The sequence below is a fragment of the Mobula hypostoma genome, chromosome 11 (genome assembly GCF_963921235.1).
Source record: "Mobula hypostoma chromosome 11, sMobHyp1.1, whole genome shotgun sequence".
NCBI classification, from domain to species: Eukaryota; Metazoa; Chordata; class Chondrichthyes; order Myliobatiformes; family Myliobatidae; genus Mobula; species Mobula hypostoma.
This window is the reverse complement of record NC_086107.1, coordinates 45,221,496-45,243,370: the sequence shown is the minus strand read 5'-3', so window position 1 is coordinate 45,243,370 and position 21,875 is coordinate 45,221,496. Positions and strand designations below refer to the sequence as shown.

Here is a 21,875-nt window from a genome sequence, read left to right as displayed (position 1 = left end):
AATCCAAAACAAATCATAGAATAAGATTGAGATAGTTTTCCTTAGATGGGAGGGTGGAATTGCTGGTTTCTGAAGGTGAAAGCTGCTGACAACAAGTTGGGGGGATGATCCAGCATAATTATTAATGCAACTGCAGTTTTATGTGGATAAGGTAGAACTGAAGTGGGGCATAAAATATGAATGGATGAACACTAACCTGTGATTCCAATAAAAATTCATGACTGATTAAAAACCTTTCAAAGGATCTCAAAAGCTTGTTGGGATTTTAGTGAGTGTCACTGAACTTGCGGTAATTTTGGTTAAACTGGCTAATTACTTTATTTTGGGTGCTTTACTATAGAAAGGTCATTAAAGCTACGGAACATTTCCAAAATAATTTAGTTAATTTCAAATCCTTCATACCATCTCTATGACAAGCATATTAATTGTTTTCCACTGAGCAAAAGGTTTATTAAGAGTATTTTAAGGCTATTAACTTTCAGTTGTTCTTGGCTCCAAAATCTCTATTTTCCCCTTCTTTGTATCCAGAATGCCTCTGAGGCCCTCTGCTGCTTTGAGTTTCCTGATCCTGACACTCATTTTCAGAAAGCATAAGCTATCCCTGTGCCCCCACCCCACTGTGTCAAGCTGATGTGAGAGCCCTTTGCTACTTCCTTGAATAGAGACCCAAATACACTTTCACCCCATTCCTTTACCAGGTTGATCACTTTTTGCCCCCCAAATCAAAAACATTACTATGGGAATTTCCAAAAGCTGTGAAACGCTACTCATTTCTTTGATAGATACGTGGAACAACTCCTGTATCAAATCCATTCAGGTCTCCTACCTCCATCAACTTTGTTAAATTAATGCTACCTCATGCACTGTTTCTCCATAATGAAATAAACCTTCCAAACAAGCATTAGAAATCGTGAAATATTGGGGAGCTACAATCATTTAAAAGGAGTGAGATATTATAGTTGACTTTGAAGACATTCCTGCTTCCAACACAGATACTTCAGATAGATTCACAAACGAAAGGAAATCTGCAGATGCTGGAAATCCAAGCGAAACACACAAATGCTGGCGGAACGCAGCAGGCCAGGCAGCATCCATAGGGGGGGGGGGAGGGGAGAGAAAGAGTACAGTCGATATTTCAGGCCAAGACTCTTCAGCAGGCCTGCTGCGTTCCTCCAGCATTTCGTGTGTGTGTTACTTCACGTAGATACCCTTGACTTATTAATTTTTATGATCAACACTTAATCTTCTCCAAGAAATCTAAACATAAGTATTTGAGATTAAAATAGTACATATATTAGCAGTGTTTCTGTGAAATTCAATGTGAAAACTAATAAACAGTCCTTTGTTGTAAAGATGTCAACTTTTATTTTATATATATATGTACAATATGAACAGCTAAAAATGTTTCTCTTAGCCTTCATTTAAACTTGACTAAGTTTTTAAATCCCATAACAGTTATCAAAAAATTGGACTAATGATGTGCATCTATAAATTACACAAGAATGAAGTACAGGTGGAGTACCCCTTATCCAAAATGCTTGGGGCTGGAAGTGTTTAGGATTTCAGATTTTGGAATATAATTAAGTAGCATGGGATCACCTTCATTTCCAACTTGAGTTTATGTGCTACTGGTAAAAGCAGTCTTTTGTCTTCACTTGTTCATCACATATGTACTTAACAGTAAAAATGACATACCATTAATATAATGAAAATATGATGTGTACAGGGAAACAAAAACAGCACAGCAGCATTGGGAGAATACCTGAATCAACTGTTGTTGAACAAGACCAAACAGGCTTTCCAGTCTCCACCTCCGATGCTGTTTTGACTAAAAGGTTACAGTACATTATATCATTTTTTTTTAAGTTTTATGTAATGTATGAAAACAATTAGCATCATAGACTTGTTCTGGTGTTAGATTTTCATGATCAGCAAATTCTTTAAAAGTTTAACGCCATGCTTTTTCTTAAATTTCTACAACAAGCTAGTAGAATATTCATAATTATCTTCAATTTTCAGTTCAACCTGATAGATCTTTGCATGTTTCATAATCAGCATACCATTAAGGCATATATTAATTCTGACACTGATGATGTACAAGCAAGATCTTCATATTTTGCTTTATTCAGGGATTCTTCATTAACCTGTTCATCACATGAGGTCACTTCTCAGAATTGTCTGATGTGCAGAGACCTACACATTACCCGAGACCCTTCCCAGCACTTGTGGAATTTTACCATTTATGGTATCATGTCAATGCTCAAAAAAAAAATAAGGATTTTAGATATTTCAGATTTTGGAACTTCTGATAAAGTGTACTCAACCTGCACCATTTCATCTCACTTTAGACATTACATACAGAACTCATTTAAAATGCAAGGGATAAACTTTGTAAAAATGCAAGCACAAAGTGAGAAAACTCAAGATCATTTTCACAAAAGATTTAAAAACAAATCAAATGTAGGAAACATTTGGGACAACGTTGGTAAGAGCAAGTCACATACTAACTCAGAAAATAAACCCAATGGCATTCTTTGCTCAGTAAAATGTATTGTAATTATACAAGCCTGAACATCAACCAGGAGACCTTGTTAAAGGATAGTACTAGTTTGTAGATGACTTTACAAACATCATTTTATAATTGCTTTTCAGATCCTGCTTTTTGGTACTTGTGTCTTCTGACTGATGTTCTTCACTACTGGATTTCACATCTGAAGAATAATCCTTGGACTGACCTTTGTTTTCAGAATCATTCAAGCTATTGGTTGCCAAGTGTCCACCAGTACTGACTTGTTGCTGGTCTGAATCTACTGGCTCAGGCTGTAACACAGGTGAAAATTATATTCTCCAGTAGGACTGTCAATTAATTGCTTTTAATGCACACTCTTTCACAATAAATTAACATTAAAATGCTAATGGTGTGTACACTAGAGTATTATTTTTAAAATATTATACACTGGCTTCTATGGACTTCATTCTAAAAATCTGCTTCAGAGCCTCCATTCTAATACCATAATCCCAGATGATTCTCACATACTACATCTTATTGCATATTCCCCCCCCAAAACAATAAGAATTAAAGTATAACAAAAAATGGATTTGAGTTGATAATTGATGAACATGGTAGTCAGTATTATACAACCACAGGCCAAATTTTAACCATAGTGTTCAAATTGGCTTTTGTTAATCAGGTCTGCACCTTCAGCAAAAGCAAGGCCCAGCATGTGAATGTTAGTGACAGTACTGAATCATTCACAATGAAGTTCAGCCAGTCTATCCTGGCTTCATCCTGAGATTCTCACCATGACAGAAGCTGGTCTTCCGTTCAACTGGACTCTCCCCATGTGAGATTGACAAGTGGGGAAAGAGCACTGGATACAGTAAAGGCCATGGAAACAAAACATATCCTAGCTGTAAAATTGAAAACCTGCACTCAAACTAGCTGCACCTCCAGACAAGCCATTCCAGTACTATTACAACACCAGCACCTACTAGAATGATAAAAATCTATTAACCCCTGATAAGCCTTTTCACAAAGTGATGGAAGTGGCTATCACAGGGAATTTATTAACAAGCTGTTTGCTACTGCCCAGTTCAAAGTATGTGTTTCACCATATACTATTCTGAGATTCATTTTCTTGTAGACATTTGTGGCAAAGTTTGTGGATACAAAGATAAGTGTACAAGTCCTGAGGAAGCAATGCAATTGCAGCAGGACTTAGACAAATTTGGCAGCTTTGGGCCAATACTCAGCGGAACTTAGAAGAATGTTGGGGGGGGGGCGGGGAGGCCAAGTATGTGGGTATATTTAAAGCAGAAGTTGATCATTTCCTGATCAGTCAGGGTATCAAAGGATATGATGAGAAGGCAGGTGTATGAGGGTTGAGTGGGATCAGTCATGGAATGTCAGAGCAGACTCAATGGGCTGAATGACCTAATTCTGCTCCTATATCTTGTGGTCTAGAAGAAAGTACAATAGAATCAATGAAAAACTACACATTTTTGGGGATTTACCAGGACTATTTTGCTCTAGACTCAACATCTTGGTCTAAACATGGACCAAAGTGCTGAAATCCAGAGTTAAGGCAAGGGTAACTGACTTTGATAGAGGCCAGGTAAAGCTACAGTTAATAGACACAAGTGAAGTCTACAAGGCTGCTGACGTTTGATGCTATGATAATTAATGATGTGTGGAATCATTAATCAGCCCCAGGCTATCAATGAATGAACTTCCATCTAAATGAATGAACCAATGTTTACTGAGAAGATTCAATCGCTATGGCAATCCCTCACAAATGTGGCCTATGCTTGCATTCAGCAAGTTTTCACAAGCAGACATGGGCTGATAGGTGCAAGTTGTATGCACACCAGAAGTCTTGCATTTAGGCAATGGGTGAGGGATCTAGTGAGCAGGGCCGCACTGGGAATCCAAGTGCCGTAGAAATTGACAAGGCCCAGGAATTTACACGTCTGAATTGGTGTAGTGAGGAGGTGAGGTATTAACAATGGGGTTTATGCGTTCCGAGGCGAGGGATCTTTCGAAAGCAGAGATGACCAAACCCAGAAACTTCACTGAGTTCTGAGCGATATGGACTTCAGAAGGAGGAACAATATCGCCACAGCAATGTAGGAAATTCAGAAGGGCTGCAGTATCCTTCCGACATGCTTCCTCACTCCAGCTGGCTATTAGAAATGCATCAACATATTGGACTATCGTTGAGCCCTCATGGGGGCGTGAAAGTGGTCAATTGAGACATCAGACACAGAAAATTGTGGGAGAATGAATGAAGCCCTGGGGTAGGCGGGCCCATGTATACTGCTGGCCTTTATAGGTAAAGTCAAAGCAATAGTAGCACGTGTCAGCACTGGGATGGAGAAAAAAAAAATTTGCAAATCCACAAGGGAACAGACTGAGGTGCCAGATGGAATGCAACTCAGTATGGTGGTTGGGCTGGGCACTACAGCATGCATACATGCAACCACATTGTTAATGGCTCCAAGGTCTTGGAATAAAGTGATATTCCGAACGTCTGGGCTATGGCAGTGAGAAAATGGGAGTGTTGCAGGGCGAGTTGCACGGGACTAGGATCCCCTGTAGTAAGAAAGAACGGACCATGGACTTAATAACAGACTCGGCCTCGGGTTTGAGTGGTATCGTGGAACAGCGGGTAAGTTTACCCCTTCCCTAATGGCAATATGGACTGGGTCAATGTTGACCTTTCCCACCTCTGTTTTACTAGTTTGGGTTCCACATCGCTCTTGGAGTAGTGGACCGATGGCAAGTAAAGACACCAGTTAAGGCAGCGGTCCCCAACCACCGGGCCGCAAAGCATGCGCTACCGGGCCGCGAGGAAACGATATGATTTGGCGATATGAGTCAGCTGCACCTTTCCTCGTTCCCTGTCACACCCACTGTTGAACTTGAATGCACATGAGGTCATTACCTGCGCGTCATCCATGTCAGCGCGGGAAGGAGATCAACTCCTCCAGCTTGCAAATGACAGCGGGCTGAAAAGTATGTTGACATAACATCTCTGCCAACATTTTGGATCAAAGTCAAGGCTAAATATCCTGAGATAGCCACGAAAGCACTGAAAACGTTGCTCTCATTTCCAACATTTTTCAGTGAAGCAGAGTTTTCTGCAATGAATGCAACGAAAACTAAATTGCGGAATAGACTGGACATAAGGAACCCCCTTCGAGTATCGCTGTCTCCTGTCACCCCTCAATCGGACCATCTTGTTGCAGGGAAACAAGCCCAGGGCTCCCACTAATTCAGCGATATTGGTGTGTTGCAATGATTTTATATATTCATACGAGGAAAATATGCGGTGTGTTTAATATTAAATTCGTTAGCTAAACCCTTTTAGAAATGAAATTGAGTGTATTAGCCACCTATCACCTATATTCCGGTCGTGATTAAAACCCTCCCCCCAGAACCGAATCGCCAAAAACAATTTGGAGGAAAAAAAATCAGCAGGTACATGCATGCGCAGGTCACGCATGTGCACTGGTGCCCATGCAAGGCTTCATGGTCAATGTAGTGTTTCTTGGGTAAACACAACGTATTTGACTGCTACTCTTGTCCATTGGCAACCCAACCTGCACCCCCCACCCCAACCGGGTCGGCCGGTTTGCAAGAATATTGTCAATATTAAACCGGTCCACAGTGCAAAAAAGGTTGGGGACCTGTGAGTTAAGGTATACAGTTCAAGGTAGTAGTGGATGATTCCTGTGGGAAAACTTTGGATGGTAAAGCACTGAGGGTTAGCCTGGTCCACAAGGATGCGGGCTAGAAAAATCAGATCCTTTAGTTTGTGATCAGGTGCAACAGTAAGGGTGATTTGTGGAAAAACGAGGTGGAACTGTTTCCATGTGGGATCTATCGCTACCAAAAGAGCAGTTCCTGCGGGCCCCTTAATCTCTCCAATCACTGACACAGAGTCTGCTGCAATAGAGAAAAACAGAAGGATTCTAACTCTGAAAAATCCTAGGTTAATACTGAAAGTATATCTGGTCAGAAGAATTATGAATTTATTGGCTTCATTTCACTATGACTAACTGCCTGCCTTTAATTGTTCATTATAAGCCTACCCACATGAACACTTAGCACTGTTATTCAATTGTTTCTTTCTTTCAATTTAATGTGGTGCTTTAGACCATCATTCTCCTTGTATTTGGTGTTAAATTATTGGTCTAAGATCCAAAAGGTCGGCGTCACTGATCAAGACACTTCCAATTCTTTAGACATACATTTGATAGTCATCTGAAAGCAGAAGCTCAGAATATCAGTAAAATCAATTTTATTTCAAAATTAGGTAATGTAACAGATTTGCCCTTCACTTTGTATCCTCTTACAAGTACAAGGGGTTCATCCCATATATGCAAAAATTGCTTCCTCCAATTGCTTTAGATGTTTCAGGAAGGAAGGCAAAGGAGGTGGGGGGCGCGGCAGTGTTGATCAGGGATAGTGTCACGGCTGCAGAAAAGGAGGAAGTCACTGAGGGGTCGTCTCTGTGGGTGGATGTTAGGAACAGGAAGGGATCAATAACTCCACTGGGTGGGGTGTGTGTGTGTGTGTGTGTATTTTTTTAAATATATATATATATATATATATATATATATATATATATATATATATATAAATAAAATACACACACACATATATACACGTGCATATATACACACACGCATATATACACACACGTATACATACACATATGCATATATATACACATATACATATATATAGAGACCACCCAATAGTAACAGGGATATTGAGGAGCAGATAGGGAGAAAGATTCTGCAAAGGTGTAATAATAACAGGGTTGCTGTGGGAGATTTTAATTTTCCAAATATTGATTGGCATCTCCCTAGAGTGAGGGGTTTAGATGGGGAGGAGTTTGTTACATGTGTTCAGGAAGGTTTCAAGACACAACAGGTAAATAAGCCTACAAGAGGAGAGACTGTACTTGACCTGGTCACGCCTTGGGAACTGAACCTGGTCAGGTGTCAGGTCTCTCAGTGGGACAGCATATTGGAGATAGAATTGTGATCACCATCTCCTTTACCATAGCCTTGAGGAGAGATAGGAACAGATAAGTTAGGGAAACGTTTAATTAGAGTAAGGGGAAATATGAGGCCATGAGGCCAGAACTTGGAAGCATAAATTGGAAAAAGATGTTCTCAGGGAAATGTACGGAAGAAATGTGGCAAATGTTCAGGGGATATTTGCATGGGGTTCTGCAGAAGTATGTTCCAATGAGACAGGGAAAGGATGGTAGGGTACAGAAACCGTCGTGTTCAAAGCTGTTGTAAATCTAGTCAAGAAGAGAAGAGCTTACAAAAGGTTCAAAAAAATCTAGTTAGTGATAGATCTAGAAGATTATAAGGCTAACAGGAAGGAGCTTAAGAATGAATTTAGGAGAGCCAGAAGGGGCCATGAGAAGGCCTTGGCAGACAGGATTAAGGAAAACCTCAAGGCAGGCTACAAGTATGGGAAGAGCAAGAGGATAAGACGTGAGAGAATAGGACCAATCAAGTGTGACAGTGGAAAAATGGTATGGAACCGGAGGAGATAGCAGAGGTACTTAATGAATACTTTGCTTCAGTGTTCATTACGAAAGAGGATCTTGGCGATTGTAGGGATGACTTGCAGCGGACTGAAAAGCTTGAGCATGTAGATATTAAGGAAATGGATGTGCTGGAGCTTTTGGAAAGCATCAAGTTGGCTAAGTCACCGGGACTGGACAGGATGTAACCCAGGCTACTGTGGGAAGCGAGGGAGGAGATTGCTGAGGCTCTGGCAATGATCTTTGCATCATCAATGAGGAAGGGAGAGGTTCTGGAGGATTGGAGGGTTGCGGATGTTTTTCCTTTATTCAAGGAAGGGAGTAGAAATAGCCCATGAAATTATAGACTAGTGAGTCTTACTTCAGTGGTTGGTAGGTTGAAGGAGAAGATCCTGAGAGGCAAGATTTATGAACATTTGAAGAGGCATAATATGATTAGTGATGGTCAGCATGGCTTTGTCAAGGGCAGGTCATCCTTACGAGCCTTATTGAACTTTTTGAGCATGTGACTAAACACACTAATGAAGGAAGAGCAGTAGATGTAGTGTATATGGATTACAGCAAGGCATTTGATAAGGTACCCCATGCAAGGCTTCTAGAGAAAGTAAGGAGGCATGGGATCCAAGGGGACATTGCTTTGTGGATCCAGAACTGGATTGCCCACAGAAGGCAAAGAGTGGTTGCAGATGGGTCACATTCTGCATGGAGGTTGGTCACCAGTGGTGTGCCTCAGGGATCTGTTCTGGGACCGCTACTCTTCGTGATTTTTATAAATGACCTGGATGAAGAAGTGGAGGGATGGGTTAGTAAATTTGCTGATGACACAAAGGTTGGGGGTGTTGTGGATAGTGTGGAGGACTGTCAGAGGTTACAACAGGACATTGATAGAATGCAAAACTGGGGCTGAGAAGTGGCAGAGGAGTTCAACCCAATTAAGTGTGAGATGGTTCATTTTGATAGGTCAAGTGTGATGGCAGAATATAGTATTAATGATAAGGCTCTTGGCAGTGCGGAGGATCAGAGGGATCTTGGGGTCTGAGTACATGGGACACTCAAAGCTGTTACGCAGGTTGATTATGTAATTAAGAAGGTATACGATACATCAGCCTTCATCAACCGTGGAATTGAGTTTAAGAACTGAGAGGTAATGTTGCAGCTATATAGGACCATGGTCAGACCCTACTTGCAGAACTGTGCTACCATTTGATCGCCTCATTACAGGAAGGACGTGGAAACCATAGAAAGGGTGCAGATGAGATTTACAAGGACGGTGCCTGGATTGGGGAGCATGCCTTATGAGAATAGGTTGAATGCACTTGGCCTTTTCTCCTTGGAGTGACGGAGGATGAGAGGTGACCTGATAGAGGTGTACAAGATAATGAGAGACATTAATCGAGTGGATAGTCAGAGGTTTTTCCCCAGGGCTAAAATGGCTAGCACGAGAGGGCATAGTATTAAGGGGCTTGGAAGTAGGTACAAACGAGATGTCAGGGGCAAGTTGTTGTTGTTTTTTTAAAAAAACACAGAGTGGTGAGTGCATGGAATGGGCTGCCGGCAGTGGCGGAAACAACAGGGCCTTTTAGGAAACTCCTTGATAGGTACATTGAGCATAGAAAAATAGAGGGCTATGGGTAAGCCTAGGTAGTTCTAAGGTAAGGACATATTTGGCACAACTTTGTGAGCCAAAGGGCCTGTATGGTGCTGTAGGTTTTCTGTTTTAGAAAGAAATCCATTACCTCACTGAAGCCCAATCCGCAGTGTCGCCTGTTCCTTCCTGACAGCTGACTGTCCAAACTCTGATGAAATTGATGTTCCAATTCCTCATTTATTTTTTTATCTTCATCACCTTTTAAAAAAAACAAATACCTTCATAACACACCCTATTGGCCATTCTGAGCAAGTGCAAGATCATTTGTTAAAACTGGATTAGTACACGGAACTACGATATTGTAGCCACTACAGAAACTTGGTCCAGAGAAGGGCAGGATTGGCAGCTCAACATTCCAGGGTACAGATGTTTTAGATGTGACAGAGGATATAAATGAAGTGAGGGATTGCTTTATGGGATCGTAGTTGCACAAAGAGGACATCTTGGAGAACTCATCCAGTAAGGCCCCTTTGGTATAATTTGGGAATAAGGAAGGTGTAACTGCTATAATGGGATTATAATAGAGGACTTAGAACCTTAAAATATATAGAAAAAAAACTAGGTTACTGTTGACTGGAACTCCCTTAGTGCCAGGAGCATAGATAGGGCAGAATTTGTTAGGTGCATCCGGGAGGGTTTTTTGACACCTATGTAGATATTGGGCATCACGGTATCGTAGCAGTTAGCACAATGCATTACAGCACCAATGATCAGGACTGAAGATTGTTTGTGACAGGGTTTACTCATATTTGAAAAGCAGAGATTTATTAGGAATAGTCAGCATTACTTTCTATAGGCAAGAACCTGTCTCAGAAATATGATTGAGATTATTTTCAGGAAGTGACACAGATGATTGAAGAGTGTAAGACAGTGGATGTTGGACTTCAGTAAAGCATTTGAGAAGGTCTCTATGGTACGCTGATCCAAAAGGTCAAATAGGATCCATGGCTAGTTGGTAAACTGGATTGAAAACTGACTGATCATAGCAAAGGGCCTTTCTTTGTAATAATAATTTGAAGGAAAATGTAGGTGTTCTGACTAGCAAGTTTGCAGATGACATAAAAATGATAGCTGTGGATAGTGAGAACATTGTCAATGACATAGCAAAGATACAGCTCAGTTGGAAACGCTGGGTGGAGAAATGGAACAGTGTTTAATCTGCATGATGGTACATACTGGGAGGTCAAAAGGGGAAGTATACAGTAAATAGTAGGACTAGGTACAGATAAATCTTGGGGTGCAAATCCAAAACCCACTAGAAGCAACAGCACAAATGGATAGAATAGTTGGGGGAAAAAAACATGTATGGACTGCTTCTCTTCATTGATCAGGGTACTTAATACAAAAGTCAGTAAGTCATGCTCAGTTAGGTCACATGTGGAATACTGTGTGAAGTTCCAGTCACCACACCATAGAAAGGATGCAGATACTGTGGAGTGGCTCACCAGGATGGTGCCTTGACTGCAGAGTAATAGCCATGAAGAGAATGGAAGATAACACCAGCGAACAACACAACCAAGAGCGAATTCCCTCAAACAGGTCATAAAGCTGTTTCTTTCACATCTTATTTTCCTTTCAAATGTGGTTCTGCTACTGTTGGAGCCTGTGATCTACATTGTGGTGTTTTTGGGCCAACTGAGTGACCTGGTGCTTTGCTGACAGGTTCTGTGAGTTTTCAGGTGAACCATGCAGCCTCTAGGCCCATAAGCCATGATGGACTCCATTTCTCACCAAGAAAGATGGAGATCAGTGAGGTAAGTGCAAAAAATGACCAGCCTCACGCTCGCTGCTGTTGGAGGAAGGTGCCTGTGTGATGGTCTTTCTCCCCCTCGCTCGCTGCTCTGGAAGGAAGGTCCCTGCATTTGAATGGTCACTTTCCCTCTCCCTCTTGCTTGATGTTGTTGGAATCTTGGCTCTTAGGCACGATTCAATCAATACAGTTTGTGGATTGGACTCTGTAGTTCACCTTAAGTGTTTCTGGTTCCTGGTCACTCCTTCTTTTGTTGCTATTTTGATTGGGGCAGCCCGCAGTGCTAGATTGAACCGAACTGAGCTAAACTGAATATGCCCAGACTCTTTCATTTTTGTGTTTTATATTCTGTTTTCTGCTCTTTTTTGCCCCTTGCATGATTTTTTTTTTCGTGTTGGAGGATGGTGGGGTTGATGTTTTTGAATGTGTTCCAGGGTTTACCTTGTTTCGTGGCCGCCTACGGGAAGACAAATCTCAAGGTTAAATACTGCATATATTCTTTGAAGTTGGACAGACTTGAACTGTTTCCTCTGAACTGAAGAACCACCTTCAGCTTCCTACATAAAACTGAGAGGCAACGATAGACGAGATAGTCTTTTCCTTGGGTGGAATTATCAAATTTTAGAGGGCACAAAATATGGTAAGAATGGGCAAGTTTAAAGGAGATTCATGAAGCAGGATTTTATTTTTGTTATACATGCATAACAGCAGGTGCTTGGAATGCATTGTTGGGAGAGCTGGCATAAATGGATATGATAGCAATGTTTAAGAGACATTTACACACATGATCGGTTAGGAATTAGAGGACTGTGTAGGCAGGTAGGATTAGCAAATCTGGAACCAGCTAAAAGGATCAGTTTCTGTGCTGTTCCATCACAAAAAGAGTCCAATCTATAAAATACATAGCAATAGTCTTAATTTTTTCTTCCAATTACCATTAGATGATTTTTAAAGCTAACACTCAGTAGCATTCAAGCCAGGAAGACATGGTACACCTTAAAAAAAAAGTTCTTTTATACTTCGTATAATTTCTGAACCATAATATCTATGATACAAGTCTCAGTGGCAACCATATTAATGTTTTAAATTTTGGAACATATGCTAACATCTGGGATATCTGTAAACCCATCTAAGTAAAAACCCCATAAACAAAGGGAAATTAAAAGCATTTACAGTAATGACAGAGTTTTCTGACACCATCATGAAATTACACTTCTTGTATCAGTCTTGGGAAATCTCACCATGCCAATCCCTCCACTTCCTTTTTACAACATGTCAACCAGAACCTCATGCAGGTTGAACATCATTATAAATAAAAAGGGTTGGGGGGGAGGTGGGGAGGAAAGAAAATAAGAGAAAATCTTACCCCTAGAATTTCCCCCACTAAATGAAAATGAAAAATTCCAATTCAGGTAAAAGCTTAGTAGGATTGGTATCCTCATTTTCAGAGAGATTTTTTGAAGAACTTTGTAAACAATTCAATTCACTTTCAATCACTATACTTTGTCATGATTTGCATAAACCCATTGTCATGAACAGAACTACACAAATTGATTATGCATCAATGACAGATTGCTTTCTCAGATACTTGTGTAACATTGATAAATTCAAGTGTACAACCAAGCATTCAAAATAACTGGAAACACAAGGGGCAAGTAAATTTAAATTGCTTAGAGTCATTATCAACTCTGCACACAAGCTCCATTAGACTCTGCAACCCCGAACTCTCACCCCATACCTCAGTGTCTGCAGCAGTAATTCTAAAGGTAGCCTTTTGCTCACCCGTTCTGAAGTGCGAAGTTGACTTGTGATCACCTGGATGTGCACGTCCACTGTGATCTTTCTAGAGAAAAGAATCATTGTGTCAAAAAAAATATCAAAGCAAGCTTCCACATTGGAAGAAAAAGCTTAAATTATTGCTTTTCTCAATGCAAAATAAATTTCAATTCACACCAGGCAATTAAAAATCTCAGGCAAATAACATACTCAATTAGCCTATGGAAAAATTCTGACTATTGCAGTCTCTCTACAGTAGTGTTTTATTAAAAATGAAATGTATGTTTTTGCAAGTTGTCAGACACTGACCAGCTAACTGGCTTCATCAGCCTCTTGTGAAACTCAATTCAAGCAGTTACTAAGTGGAGACACAAGGCTGCAGATGCTGAAATCTGGAGCAAAATGCTGCTGGAGGAACTCAAAAGTTCAGGTAGCAGTGGTAGAGGGAAACAGATACTTAACCATAATACTTCAGATAAAGACCAGTAATCTGTACATAAAGGAGTAGAGGAGAGTTGAGAGGGAGGGGTGGGACAAGAGCTGCCAAGTGATAGGTGAATTCAGGTGAGCAGGGGTGATTAGCAGCTGGAAGGAGGAAAGGAAATAGCGATAAACACAGCCTTCTTTGCTGAGCATCACCCACTCCACCAAGGCTTTCTGGAGATATGATTTTAATCTGTTTCCCCAATTCCATACCAACTAGTCTGTCCTCTACCTCCTCACCGCCAGGGTGAGTCCAAATGCAAACTAGAGAACAGCACCATTCTCACCTGGATAATTTACAAACCACCTCATAAGCATTGAATTCTCCAGTTTCAGGTAACCTGCTACCCTCATATTTATTTCTCTCCCCGATCAACCCAGGTCCTTCCACACGCACCCTCAACAACGCCCCCCCCCCCAGCTCCTTGTCAATCAGTTTGTTCTACACCTATTCTATCATCCACCACCCACATACTCCTCCCACTGGATCCACTCACTTCAGAATTCAATATGTAATCCTTTAACCCAAACACTGATTGCAATTCTCCTCAGTTGAAGAAGCAATGATTAAAAGGTGTTTGACATCAACTAAGGAAGGATCAGGAAGGTACTGTTCATGAGAAGCACGTTGCTTCTGGTGCCACAGCCATGTCTTTGATCCTAAAAGGAACTGGAACATCTTTACCTTCTGAATGATGACAAAAACCCTGAAGTCACCTGGATACTAGGATTCAGGTTAGTGAACAACAGAGATAGTACTGTACCATAAATAAAGCAGAACTCAAAAAGATAACCTAGATTTGATTCCCAATACCAGTCTAGACTTGTTTTACAAGTTGAGATGACCAGTCCGCCATGCCAACAAAGAACTTCAGCTTCCTACCTTATCTCATCTCTCAAAGATCCAGATTACAACAGTCCCACTAAGCCTTCCACATTTATGACTATTCTAGATAGCTTCAATATCCATCTAGACTTTGAATTAATCACAAATTTGCAAGTACTGAAGGCTTATTCAGTGACTATGAATGGAAGAGGTACTATGTCCATCAATTACAAAGCAATGAAAGCTCTTACACTGGAGAACCAAATGCCCAATCTGCAGGTTTGCTAAGCTGCAAGAGAACCTGCTTAGGAATTCTTGAATTTGCTCAGCACTACTCCATCGAATGGTAATCTTTATCTGCAAAATAGGTGCTTCTGTTTCACCATCCCTTATCCCTACAACCACCTTTGCAAACCCATTTTAAAAGTACTCAGCTGACTCAGAACTCTACAACACCCAATATTAAATTAAACCAAGTGGCTTGGCTTCCTGGAAGCTGACATGCAAAAAAACTAGATCAGTGTTGCTATGCAAAGTTAATGATAAAAGATCAACATAACCATACACAGATAACTGGGATACCATACAAGACCTTAATACCGCAGAAGAACTTAAAATGATTGCAAGTTACTGTATGGTGCATCAACTTTTTCAACTGGGAATCATGCACACAAATAGCAGCAGCTTCAGTCTTACAAAAATGGACATGTTTGGTCTGCATAAAACGCAAAATCTCAGATATCCTCATCTAACTATAACAGATTGCTAAGGAATTGCTCCCATGCAGAACACAGGTGGAATCACTGGCACCACCAGGGATAAAAGATGACCTCAGGTGTTAACACCAATGACGATCAATGGGGGCAATTCATATTGCTAATATATTCAACTGTCCTTGATATCTATTCTTAGATTTTGAAAGTACAACCAAGACAAAGATCTAGCTTTATTTATAAAAAATTCCCCAACCCTCTCCCCAAGTTTACTGTTCTTTCTTCTGCTGGAAAGTGACGCAAGGTCCAGTGCAGGGCCAAGGAAATGCCTACACCTGGACTGTTATCAATGGGTGAAAGGTGAAACGTTTAAGGGGAACTTAAGGGGAAATTTCTTCAGTCAGGACTGAGAGAGAATGGAACGAGCTGCTAGCACAAGAGGTGCATGCGAGATTAATTTCAACGTTTAAGAGGTTTGAATAGGTACATGGAAGGTAGGTGTATGGAGGGCTATGGGACAACCCAATTTAAATAGTTCAGCATGGACGAGATGGGTAAAAGTGCCTGTTTCTAGAAACATAGAAAATAGGTGCAGGAGGAGGCCATTCGGCCCTTCGAGCCTGTACCGCCATTCAGTATGATCATGGCTGATCATCCAACTCAAAACCCTGTACCTGCCTTCTCTCCATACCCCCGATCCCTTTAGCCACAAGGGCCATATCTAACTCCCTCTTAAGTATAGCCAATGAGCTGGCCTCAACTGTTTCCTGTGGCAGAGAATTCCACAGATTCACACTCTCTGTGTGAAGAAGTTTTTCCTCATCTTGGTCCTAAAAGGCTTCCCCTTTATCCTTAAACTGTGACCCCTCATTCTGGACTTCCCCAACATCGGGAACAATCTTCCTGCATCTAGCCTGTCCAATCCCTTTGGAATTTTATACGTTTCAATACGATCCCCCCTCAATCTTCTAAATTCCAGCGAGTACAAGTCTAGTCGATTCTGTGTTGTACTAATCTATTACTATTCAGATTGTTCTTGCCTGCAGTTATTTCTTCCTAAAACAGTTTTATTGTTGGCTAAGTCAAGATAGCAAACCAAAATAAATGTAGAAAGCTGGCTTCTTTGAGAAATAGAGCACTCAACACATTGCATTTATTGACACTTATTAGCTACTGGCCACAATCCCTCATATTTATTAATTAACATTTTCCAGATCTGCAAGCTTCTGAAAAAACACTGCTCCAACTATCTTTGACCCATCTAGTCCATGCTTTTCTACATCCATGACTCCTTTGGCTTAGCATTGGCAGCTGAGCCAAGTTGGAATAACTCTTGAAAGCCTCTGCTTTTCCTTCCCCTTTCTTAGTCAGCCTCCCTAACCTCATGGTCTGTCAAACTTTTGTCAATGATGTGCTCTGGGATAAACCAATCAAATGCAAGTTGCTGTTATGGATAACAAATAATAAAGTAATTAACTCATAACAATAGATATTTGTCCCATAAAGATGGAAAACTTTGTATTTTTAGCATCTTATAAACAGCAACATGCTCTGCCAGGTAAACAAATGGACAAACTTACAGTTACGTAGTACCTCATCACATCCTCAGGATGTTCCAAAGTACCTTACAGCTAATACTTCTGAAGTTCATTCACTTTTATGATGCAGATAAACATAGCAGCTAGTTTGCACACACCAAGATCAGACAATTAATTAAGCTGTATTGTTTAATGGAAGAATGCTGTCCAGGACATCAGGAGAACTAAGCTCCTCTTCAAGTTGTTCCATGGAATCTTTACCATTCCCCTGAAAACGCAGAATGTGCCTCATTTTAAATATCTCATCTAGAGAGCTGTATCCACCTCTGAAAATACAGCACGTCTTTAATCCAATACAGTACTATCAGCTCAGATAATGGCTATAAGCATTGGAATGAGCTTCAAACTTATTATCTATTGATCCAGAGAAAGGTGATGATGACTCAGCAAAGAATCAATTTATCCAATCAAAAGCAACAAAAAAAATGCTGCAGAAACTCGGGTCAGGCAGCATCTATGGAAACGACAGATTCCATAGCTGACATTTTGGGCTAAGACCCTTCTTCAGGACTGGAAAGGAAGGGGGAGAAACACCAGAATATAAAGGTGGGGGGGGGGAAGAAGGGGAAGGAGGCTAGCTAGAAGGTGAGAGGTGAAGCCAGGTGGGTAGGAAAGGCAAGGAGGGGACCCAGTGGGAGGTGATAAGATAGATAAAGCAGAATGGGGGGGTGGGGGAGGGGAGGATCTATTTTTCATAAATTGGAAGGAGAAATCAATATTCATGCCATCAGGGTGGCAGCTACCCAGATGGAATACAAGCTGTTGCTCCTTCAGCTTGAGGGTGGACTCATCGAGGTTCAAGAGGAGCCCAAAGACCAATCAGAATTAAAATGTTTGGCCACCAGGAAGTTCCGCTATTGGCTGATGGAGTAGAGGGGCTCGAAACAGACCCTAATTTACAACGGATTTCACCAATGTAGAGGAGGATTAATTGGGAGCACCTGAACAACAGATGACCCTAGCAGGTACGCAGGCTAAGTGCTGCCTCAGCTGGAAGAACTGTTTGGGGTCTTGAATGGAGGAGAGGGAGGAGGTAAATGGGCACAGATGTAGTATTTTGTCTGCCTGCAGGGAGAAGTGCCAGGAGAGAGATTAGTAAGGAGGGGTGAATGGACAAGGGAGTCATGGAGGGAGTGATCCCTGCAGAAAGTGGGGGGGGGGGGTTAAAGATATGTTTGGTGGCACGATCCATTTGGAGACGGTGGAAGCTGTGGAGAACGATGTGTTGCGTGCAGAAACTCATGAGGTGGTAAGGACAAAATGTACTCCATCACTATTCAGGCAGTGGGAAGAGCATGCACATTTAGAAAATGGAGATGCGGCTGAGGGCAGCATCAATGGTGGAAGGGACACCCTGTTCTTTGAAGGAGGTATTCTCTCTGATGTTCTGGAAAGGAAAGCAGCATCCTGGGAACAGGTGGGATGCAGACAAAGGAAATGATAAAAGGAATAGTAATTTTACAGAAGATAGGGTGAGAAGAGCTACAGTCAAGGTAACTGTGGGAATAGACAGGTTTATAAAAAACATTGGTTGACAATTTTCTCCAGATATGGAGGCAGATTAATAAAAGGGCAGGGAGGTATCAGAAACTGACCAAGTGAATTTAAGGGCAGGGTAGAAGTTAGAGGCAAAATTGATGAAATTGACGAGCTCAGCATGGGTGAATGAAGCAGCGCTGATGCAGTTGTCAATGTGGTGGAGGAAGAGGTGGGGAGCATTACCAAGGGAAGTGTGCAACATAGACCATTCTACATAACCAAGGAAAAGGCTGGCATAGCTGGGGCTCGTGGCAATTCTGAATCTGGAGGAAGAAAGAGGAGACGAGGGAAGAAAAATGTTGAGGGTGCTGGTAGAGGGGAACTGGTTGGTTCTTTTACTGGGAAAGAAGTGAAGAGCTTTAAGGCCTTCTGATGGGAGGGGAGGAAGTGAAGGAATAATAGTGTATAGAGATTGGACATCCTAATGCAGTCAGGGCCAGGAAATTGAAAGTTAGTAAAGAGATTGAAAGCACAAGGACCGAATCAGGGGGGATGGAATGGAGTTGAGGTATGAGGACACGAGTTCAGTGGGGCAGGAGCAGGCCAAGACAGAAACAACGGGCCTAGCTGGACCATCAGATTTGTGGATCTTGGCTAGGAGGTAGAAGTGAGCAGTGTGGGGTTAGAGATTTGAGTTTGGGGGTAGTGGATGGGAGTTCTTCAGAGTTGATGAGGTCAATGATGGTGTTAGAGACAGTTTTCTAATAGTTTGAAGTGGGGTCCTCTTCAAGGGGTAGGTATCTTTACCTTTCCTACCAACCTGGCTTCACCCTTCACCTTTTGGCTATCCTCCTTCCCCTACCCCACCTTTTTATTCTGGCATCTCTATCTCTCTCCCCCTTCCTTTTCAGTCCTGGAAAAGGGTTGCAGCCGGAAACATTGACTATTCATTTCTATAGATGCAGCCTGACCTGCCGAGTTCCTCCAATATTTTGAGAGTGTTGCTTTGGATTTCCACCATCTGCAGAATTTCTTGAATTTATCTATCACTCCTGGGGTATATTTGGACAAATTCAGAGCAACAGTATTCTCATTCTCATGTAAAGTCCAGATAGCTAGTAAGCAATCTTTGAAGAAAATGGAAAATTAGCCAAAGATTCCAAGGGGTCATATAACACTGTTACTGCTCTTTGTTGAAAGTCAGGCTCAAACAAAGAAAACAAAGCTTTGGAAAGAGGGTGCCATCTGAATGAGTTTTGCTTCTTTTCCTGTTCCCTATTAAAATTCAGTACAGAATAACCTGCAATTTACCTTCCCAGCTCCCATAAGCCTTAGGAATTTTAGCTTCCGCTCATCGTCACCTAAATCAGCAGATTCCCAGGTTGTACTAGATCCATTATCCTGTAAGAGAAAGGAAAGAATGATAAGAATTTTATAACAACCCAAAAGTGGACTTCAAACCAATTGTACAATATTACAGAATTCTTCTTCAGTTGTCCATCAAAATCCAATGACAACGTCCACTCCCGTAACGGTGAGATCTTTGATGACTATACAGTCCTATCCTGGACCCACAAGCTCTACTGCAGGTGGAACATGTATATGTAGTAGTGGCGGTGGTAGTGGTGGCAACCATGGCTGCATTTCACAAAAACTGACAGCCAAACGGTTAAATTGTTTTGTACATAACTATTCATTTCAACATCCTATGGTCAAGAACAATACGAGTGGCTTTAGGTCAATCAGCACCTAAAATATTTATTTACAACCTACAGTACTAATTTCAATTCCTTTATACTTGTTGGTATTAGTTAACATAACCTTACTGATGACATTTCTCTGCTTTATATTAACATCTAGTGGAACAGGTGAGCAGCTCAAGTTCCTAGTGTCAACATCTCAGAGGATCTATCCTACAATAACAAAGAAAACATGCCAGTGGTTATACTTCATTAAGAGCCTGAGGAGATTTGGTACATTAGGAGACTCTATTTTTTATTAATATGGATGTGCAGTGGAGAGCATTCTGACAGGCTGCATCATCACCTAGTTTGGAAATTCCAGTGTGCAAGATCAAAAGAGGCTCCAGAGGGAATTTTACTCAGCCAGCTCCATTACAGGCACCATCAATGGCATATCCAAAAGGCAGTGCCTCAGGAAGGAGGCATTTATCAACAAGGACCATCGGCATAGGGACATACCGCTCTTATGACTACGAGAGGAAGTACAGGAGCCCAAAAACCCACATTCAACATTTTAGGAACAGCTTCTTTCCCTACACCACCAGACTTCTGAACGGTCCCCAAACAGTACTTTGCTAGTCCTCTTTTACACTATTATTGTAAAATATAGTAATCACTCTTGCTCTGTATTGCTACTATAAAGCAACAAATTTCACAACACGTAACATTAAATTTGATTCTTTCATTATAAAAACTGGGTTCAAAACCGGATAAGTGTTTACATTTCAGAAATCAAAACAGCTTGGAACTAGCGCCAATTGTTAGCGAATATCAAACGGAAAGAAAAAAATAAATTTTGTAAATATCTAAGGATAACAAAGTCGCACTGGCACGGACGGATGACAGACAAACAGGTCATATCTCCAGTAACACACAAGATGTTGGAGGTACAGTACTCAGCGGGCCAGGGAGCATTTTATGCAGGAAAACGGATAGTTGACATTTTGGGTCAGCGTCTCCGTGAGGTTACACTCCGTATATTTAACTGACACACACCCACTCAAACATCTGGAGCATCATCCCAGCACACCCACTCTTTCCCCCGTGAAGCATCGAGAACGAACTCAATCACCAACCCTTCTCCTGGGCAGAAAAGTTTGCTCTGGGTGAGTTTATGAGGCTAGCCCCTTCTTCTTGAGCAAATTTTTTAAAAAGGCAAAGAGTCCCTCGGGGCCGGGGGATGCAGCGTTAAACACGCAGCCTCGGCAAGAACCGAAGCCTGGCGGCATACACAATAGGCCGCTGCTGGCGGCTCCCTCCAGGACATCACCTGCACTCCAGGCCGACACCGAGGCTTTCTGCCCAAGTCCGGCCGTTTTAGCTCTCACTAGCACACCACAAGTAATAAGGGACGATTTACATTTGGCGAGGCAGGCCTCTTGGCACCGTGCTCCTTCCGGCTACCATCAGCAGAATTCATCTTGTCCTCTTACTCGAGCGCGCAACCTGCCGCCTCGCTTTAACCGGCCTCACGTTCCCAGCACCCTTTGGCTCGTCGTTCGTATTGCATCATGGGACATGTAGTTCACAAATGCCGCTTAAATCCCACCAAGTACTGCAGATGCACTACGACTCCCACCATCCAACATGCTGCTGGTCAAAACGAGCCTGCTGTGTTGACCAGGGATTGGCACAGTGGGCAGAGAGCATTGTGCTGGAGAGTGACCCACTTTTCTATTTCCAATAAAGCAGGTGTGAGCGATGCTGGATTGCACAATGGTAGCAGCAGAAAGAAGTGCCCCTGAAAATATACCACTATCTTTGTATTACGTATCTATGAAAATTATA

At 41.7% G+C, this 21,875-nt stretch overlaps 1 protein-coding gene across 1 annotated transcript; it reads right to left on the bottom strand.

Moving 5' to 3' along the window:
* Window positions 1-1,352: 1,352 nt before the first annotated feature.
* c11h11orf58 (chromosome 11 C11orf58 homolog) lies at window positions 1,353-21,568 on the bottom strand. Its single transcript, XM_063061931.1, has 5 exons — window positions 21,448-21,568; window positions 19,657-19,746; window positions 13,253-13,313; window positions 9,809-9,918; window positions 1,353-2,820 (listed from the first exon to the last, which is right to left on the bottom strand). Exons 1-5 carry the CDS (start codon window positions 21,505-21,507, stop codon window positions 2,605-2,607), a joined length of 537 nt encoding a protein of 178 aa, XP_062918001.1. The 5' UTR covers window positions 21,508-21,568; the 3' UTR covers window positions 1,353-2,604.
* Between the last annotated feature and the right edge of the window lie 307 nt (window positions 21,569-21,875).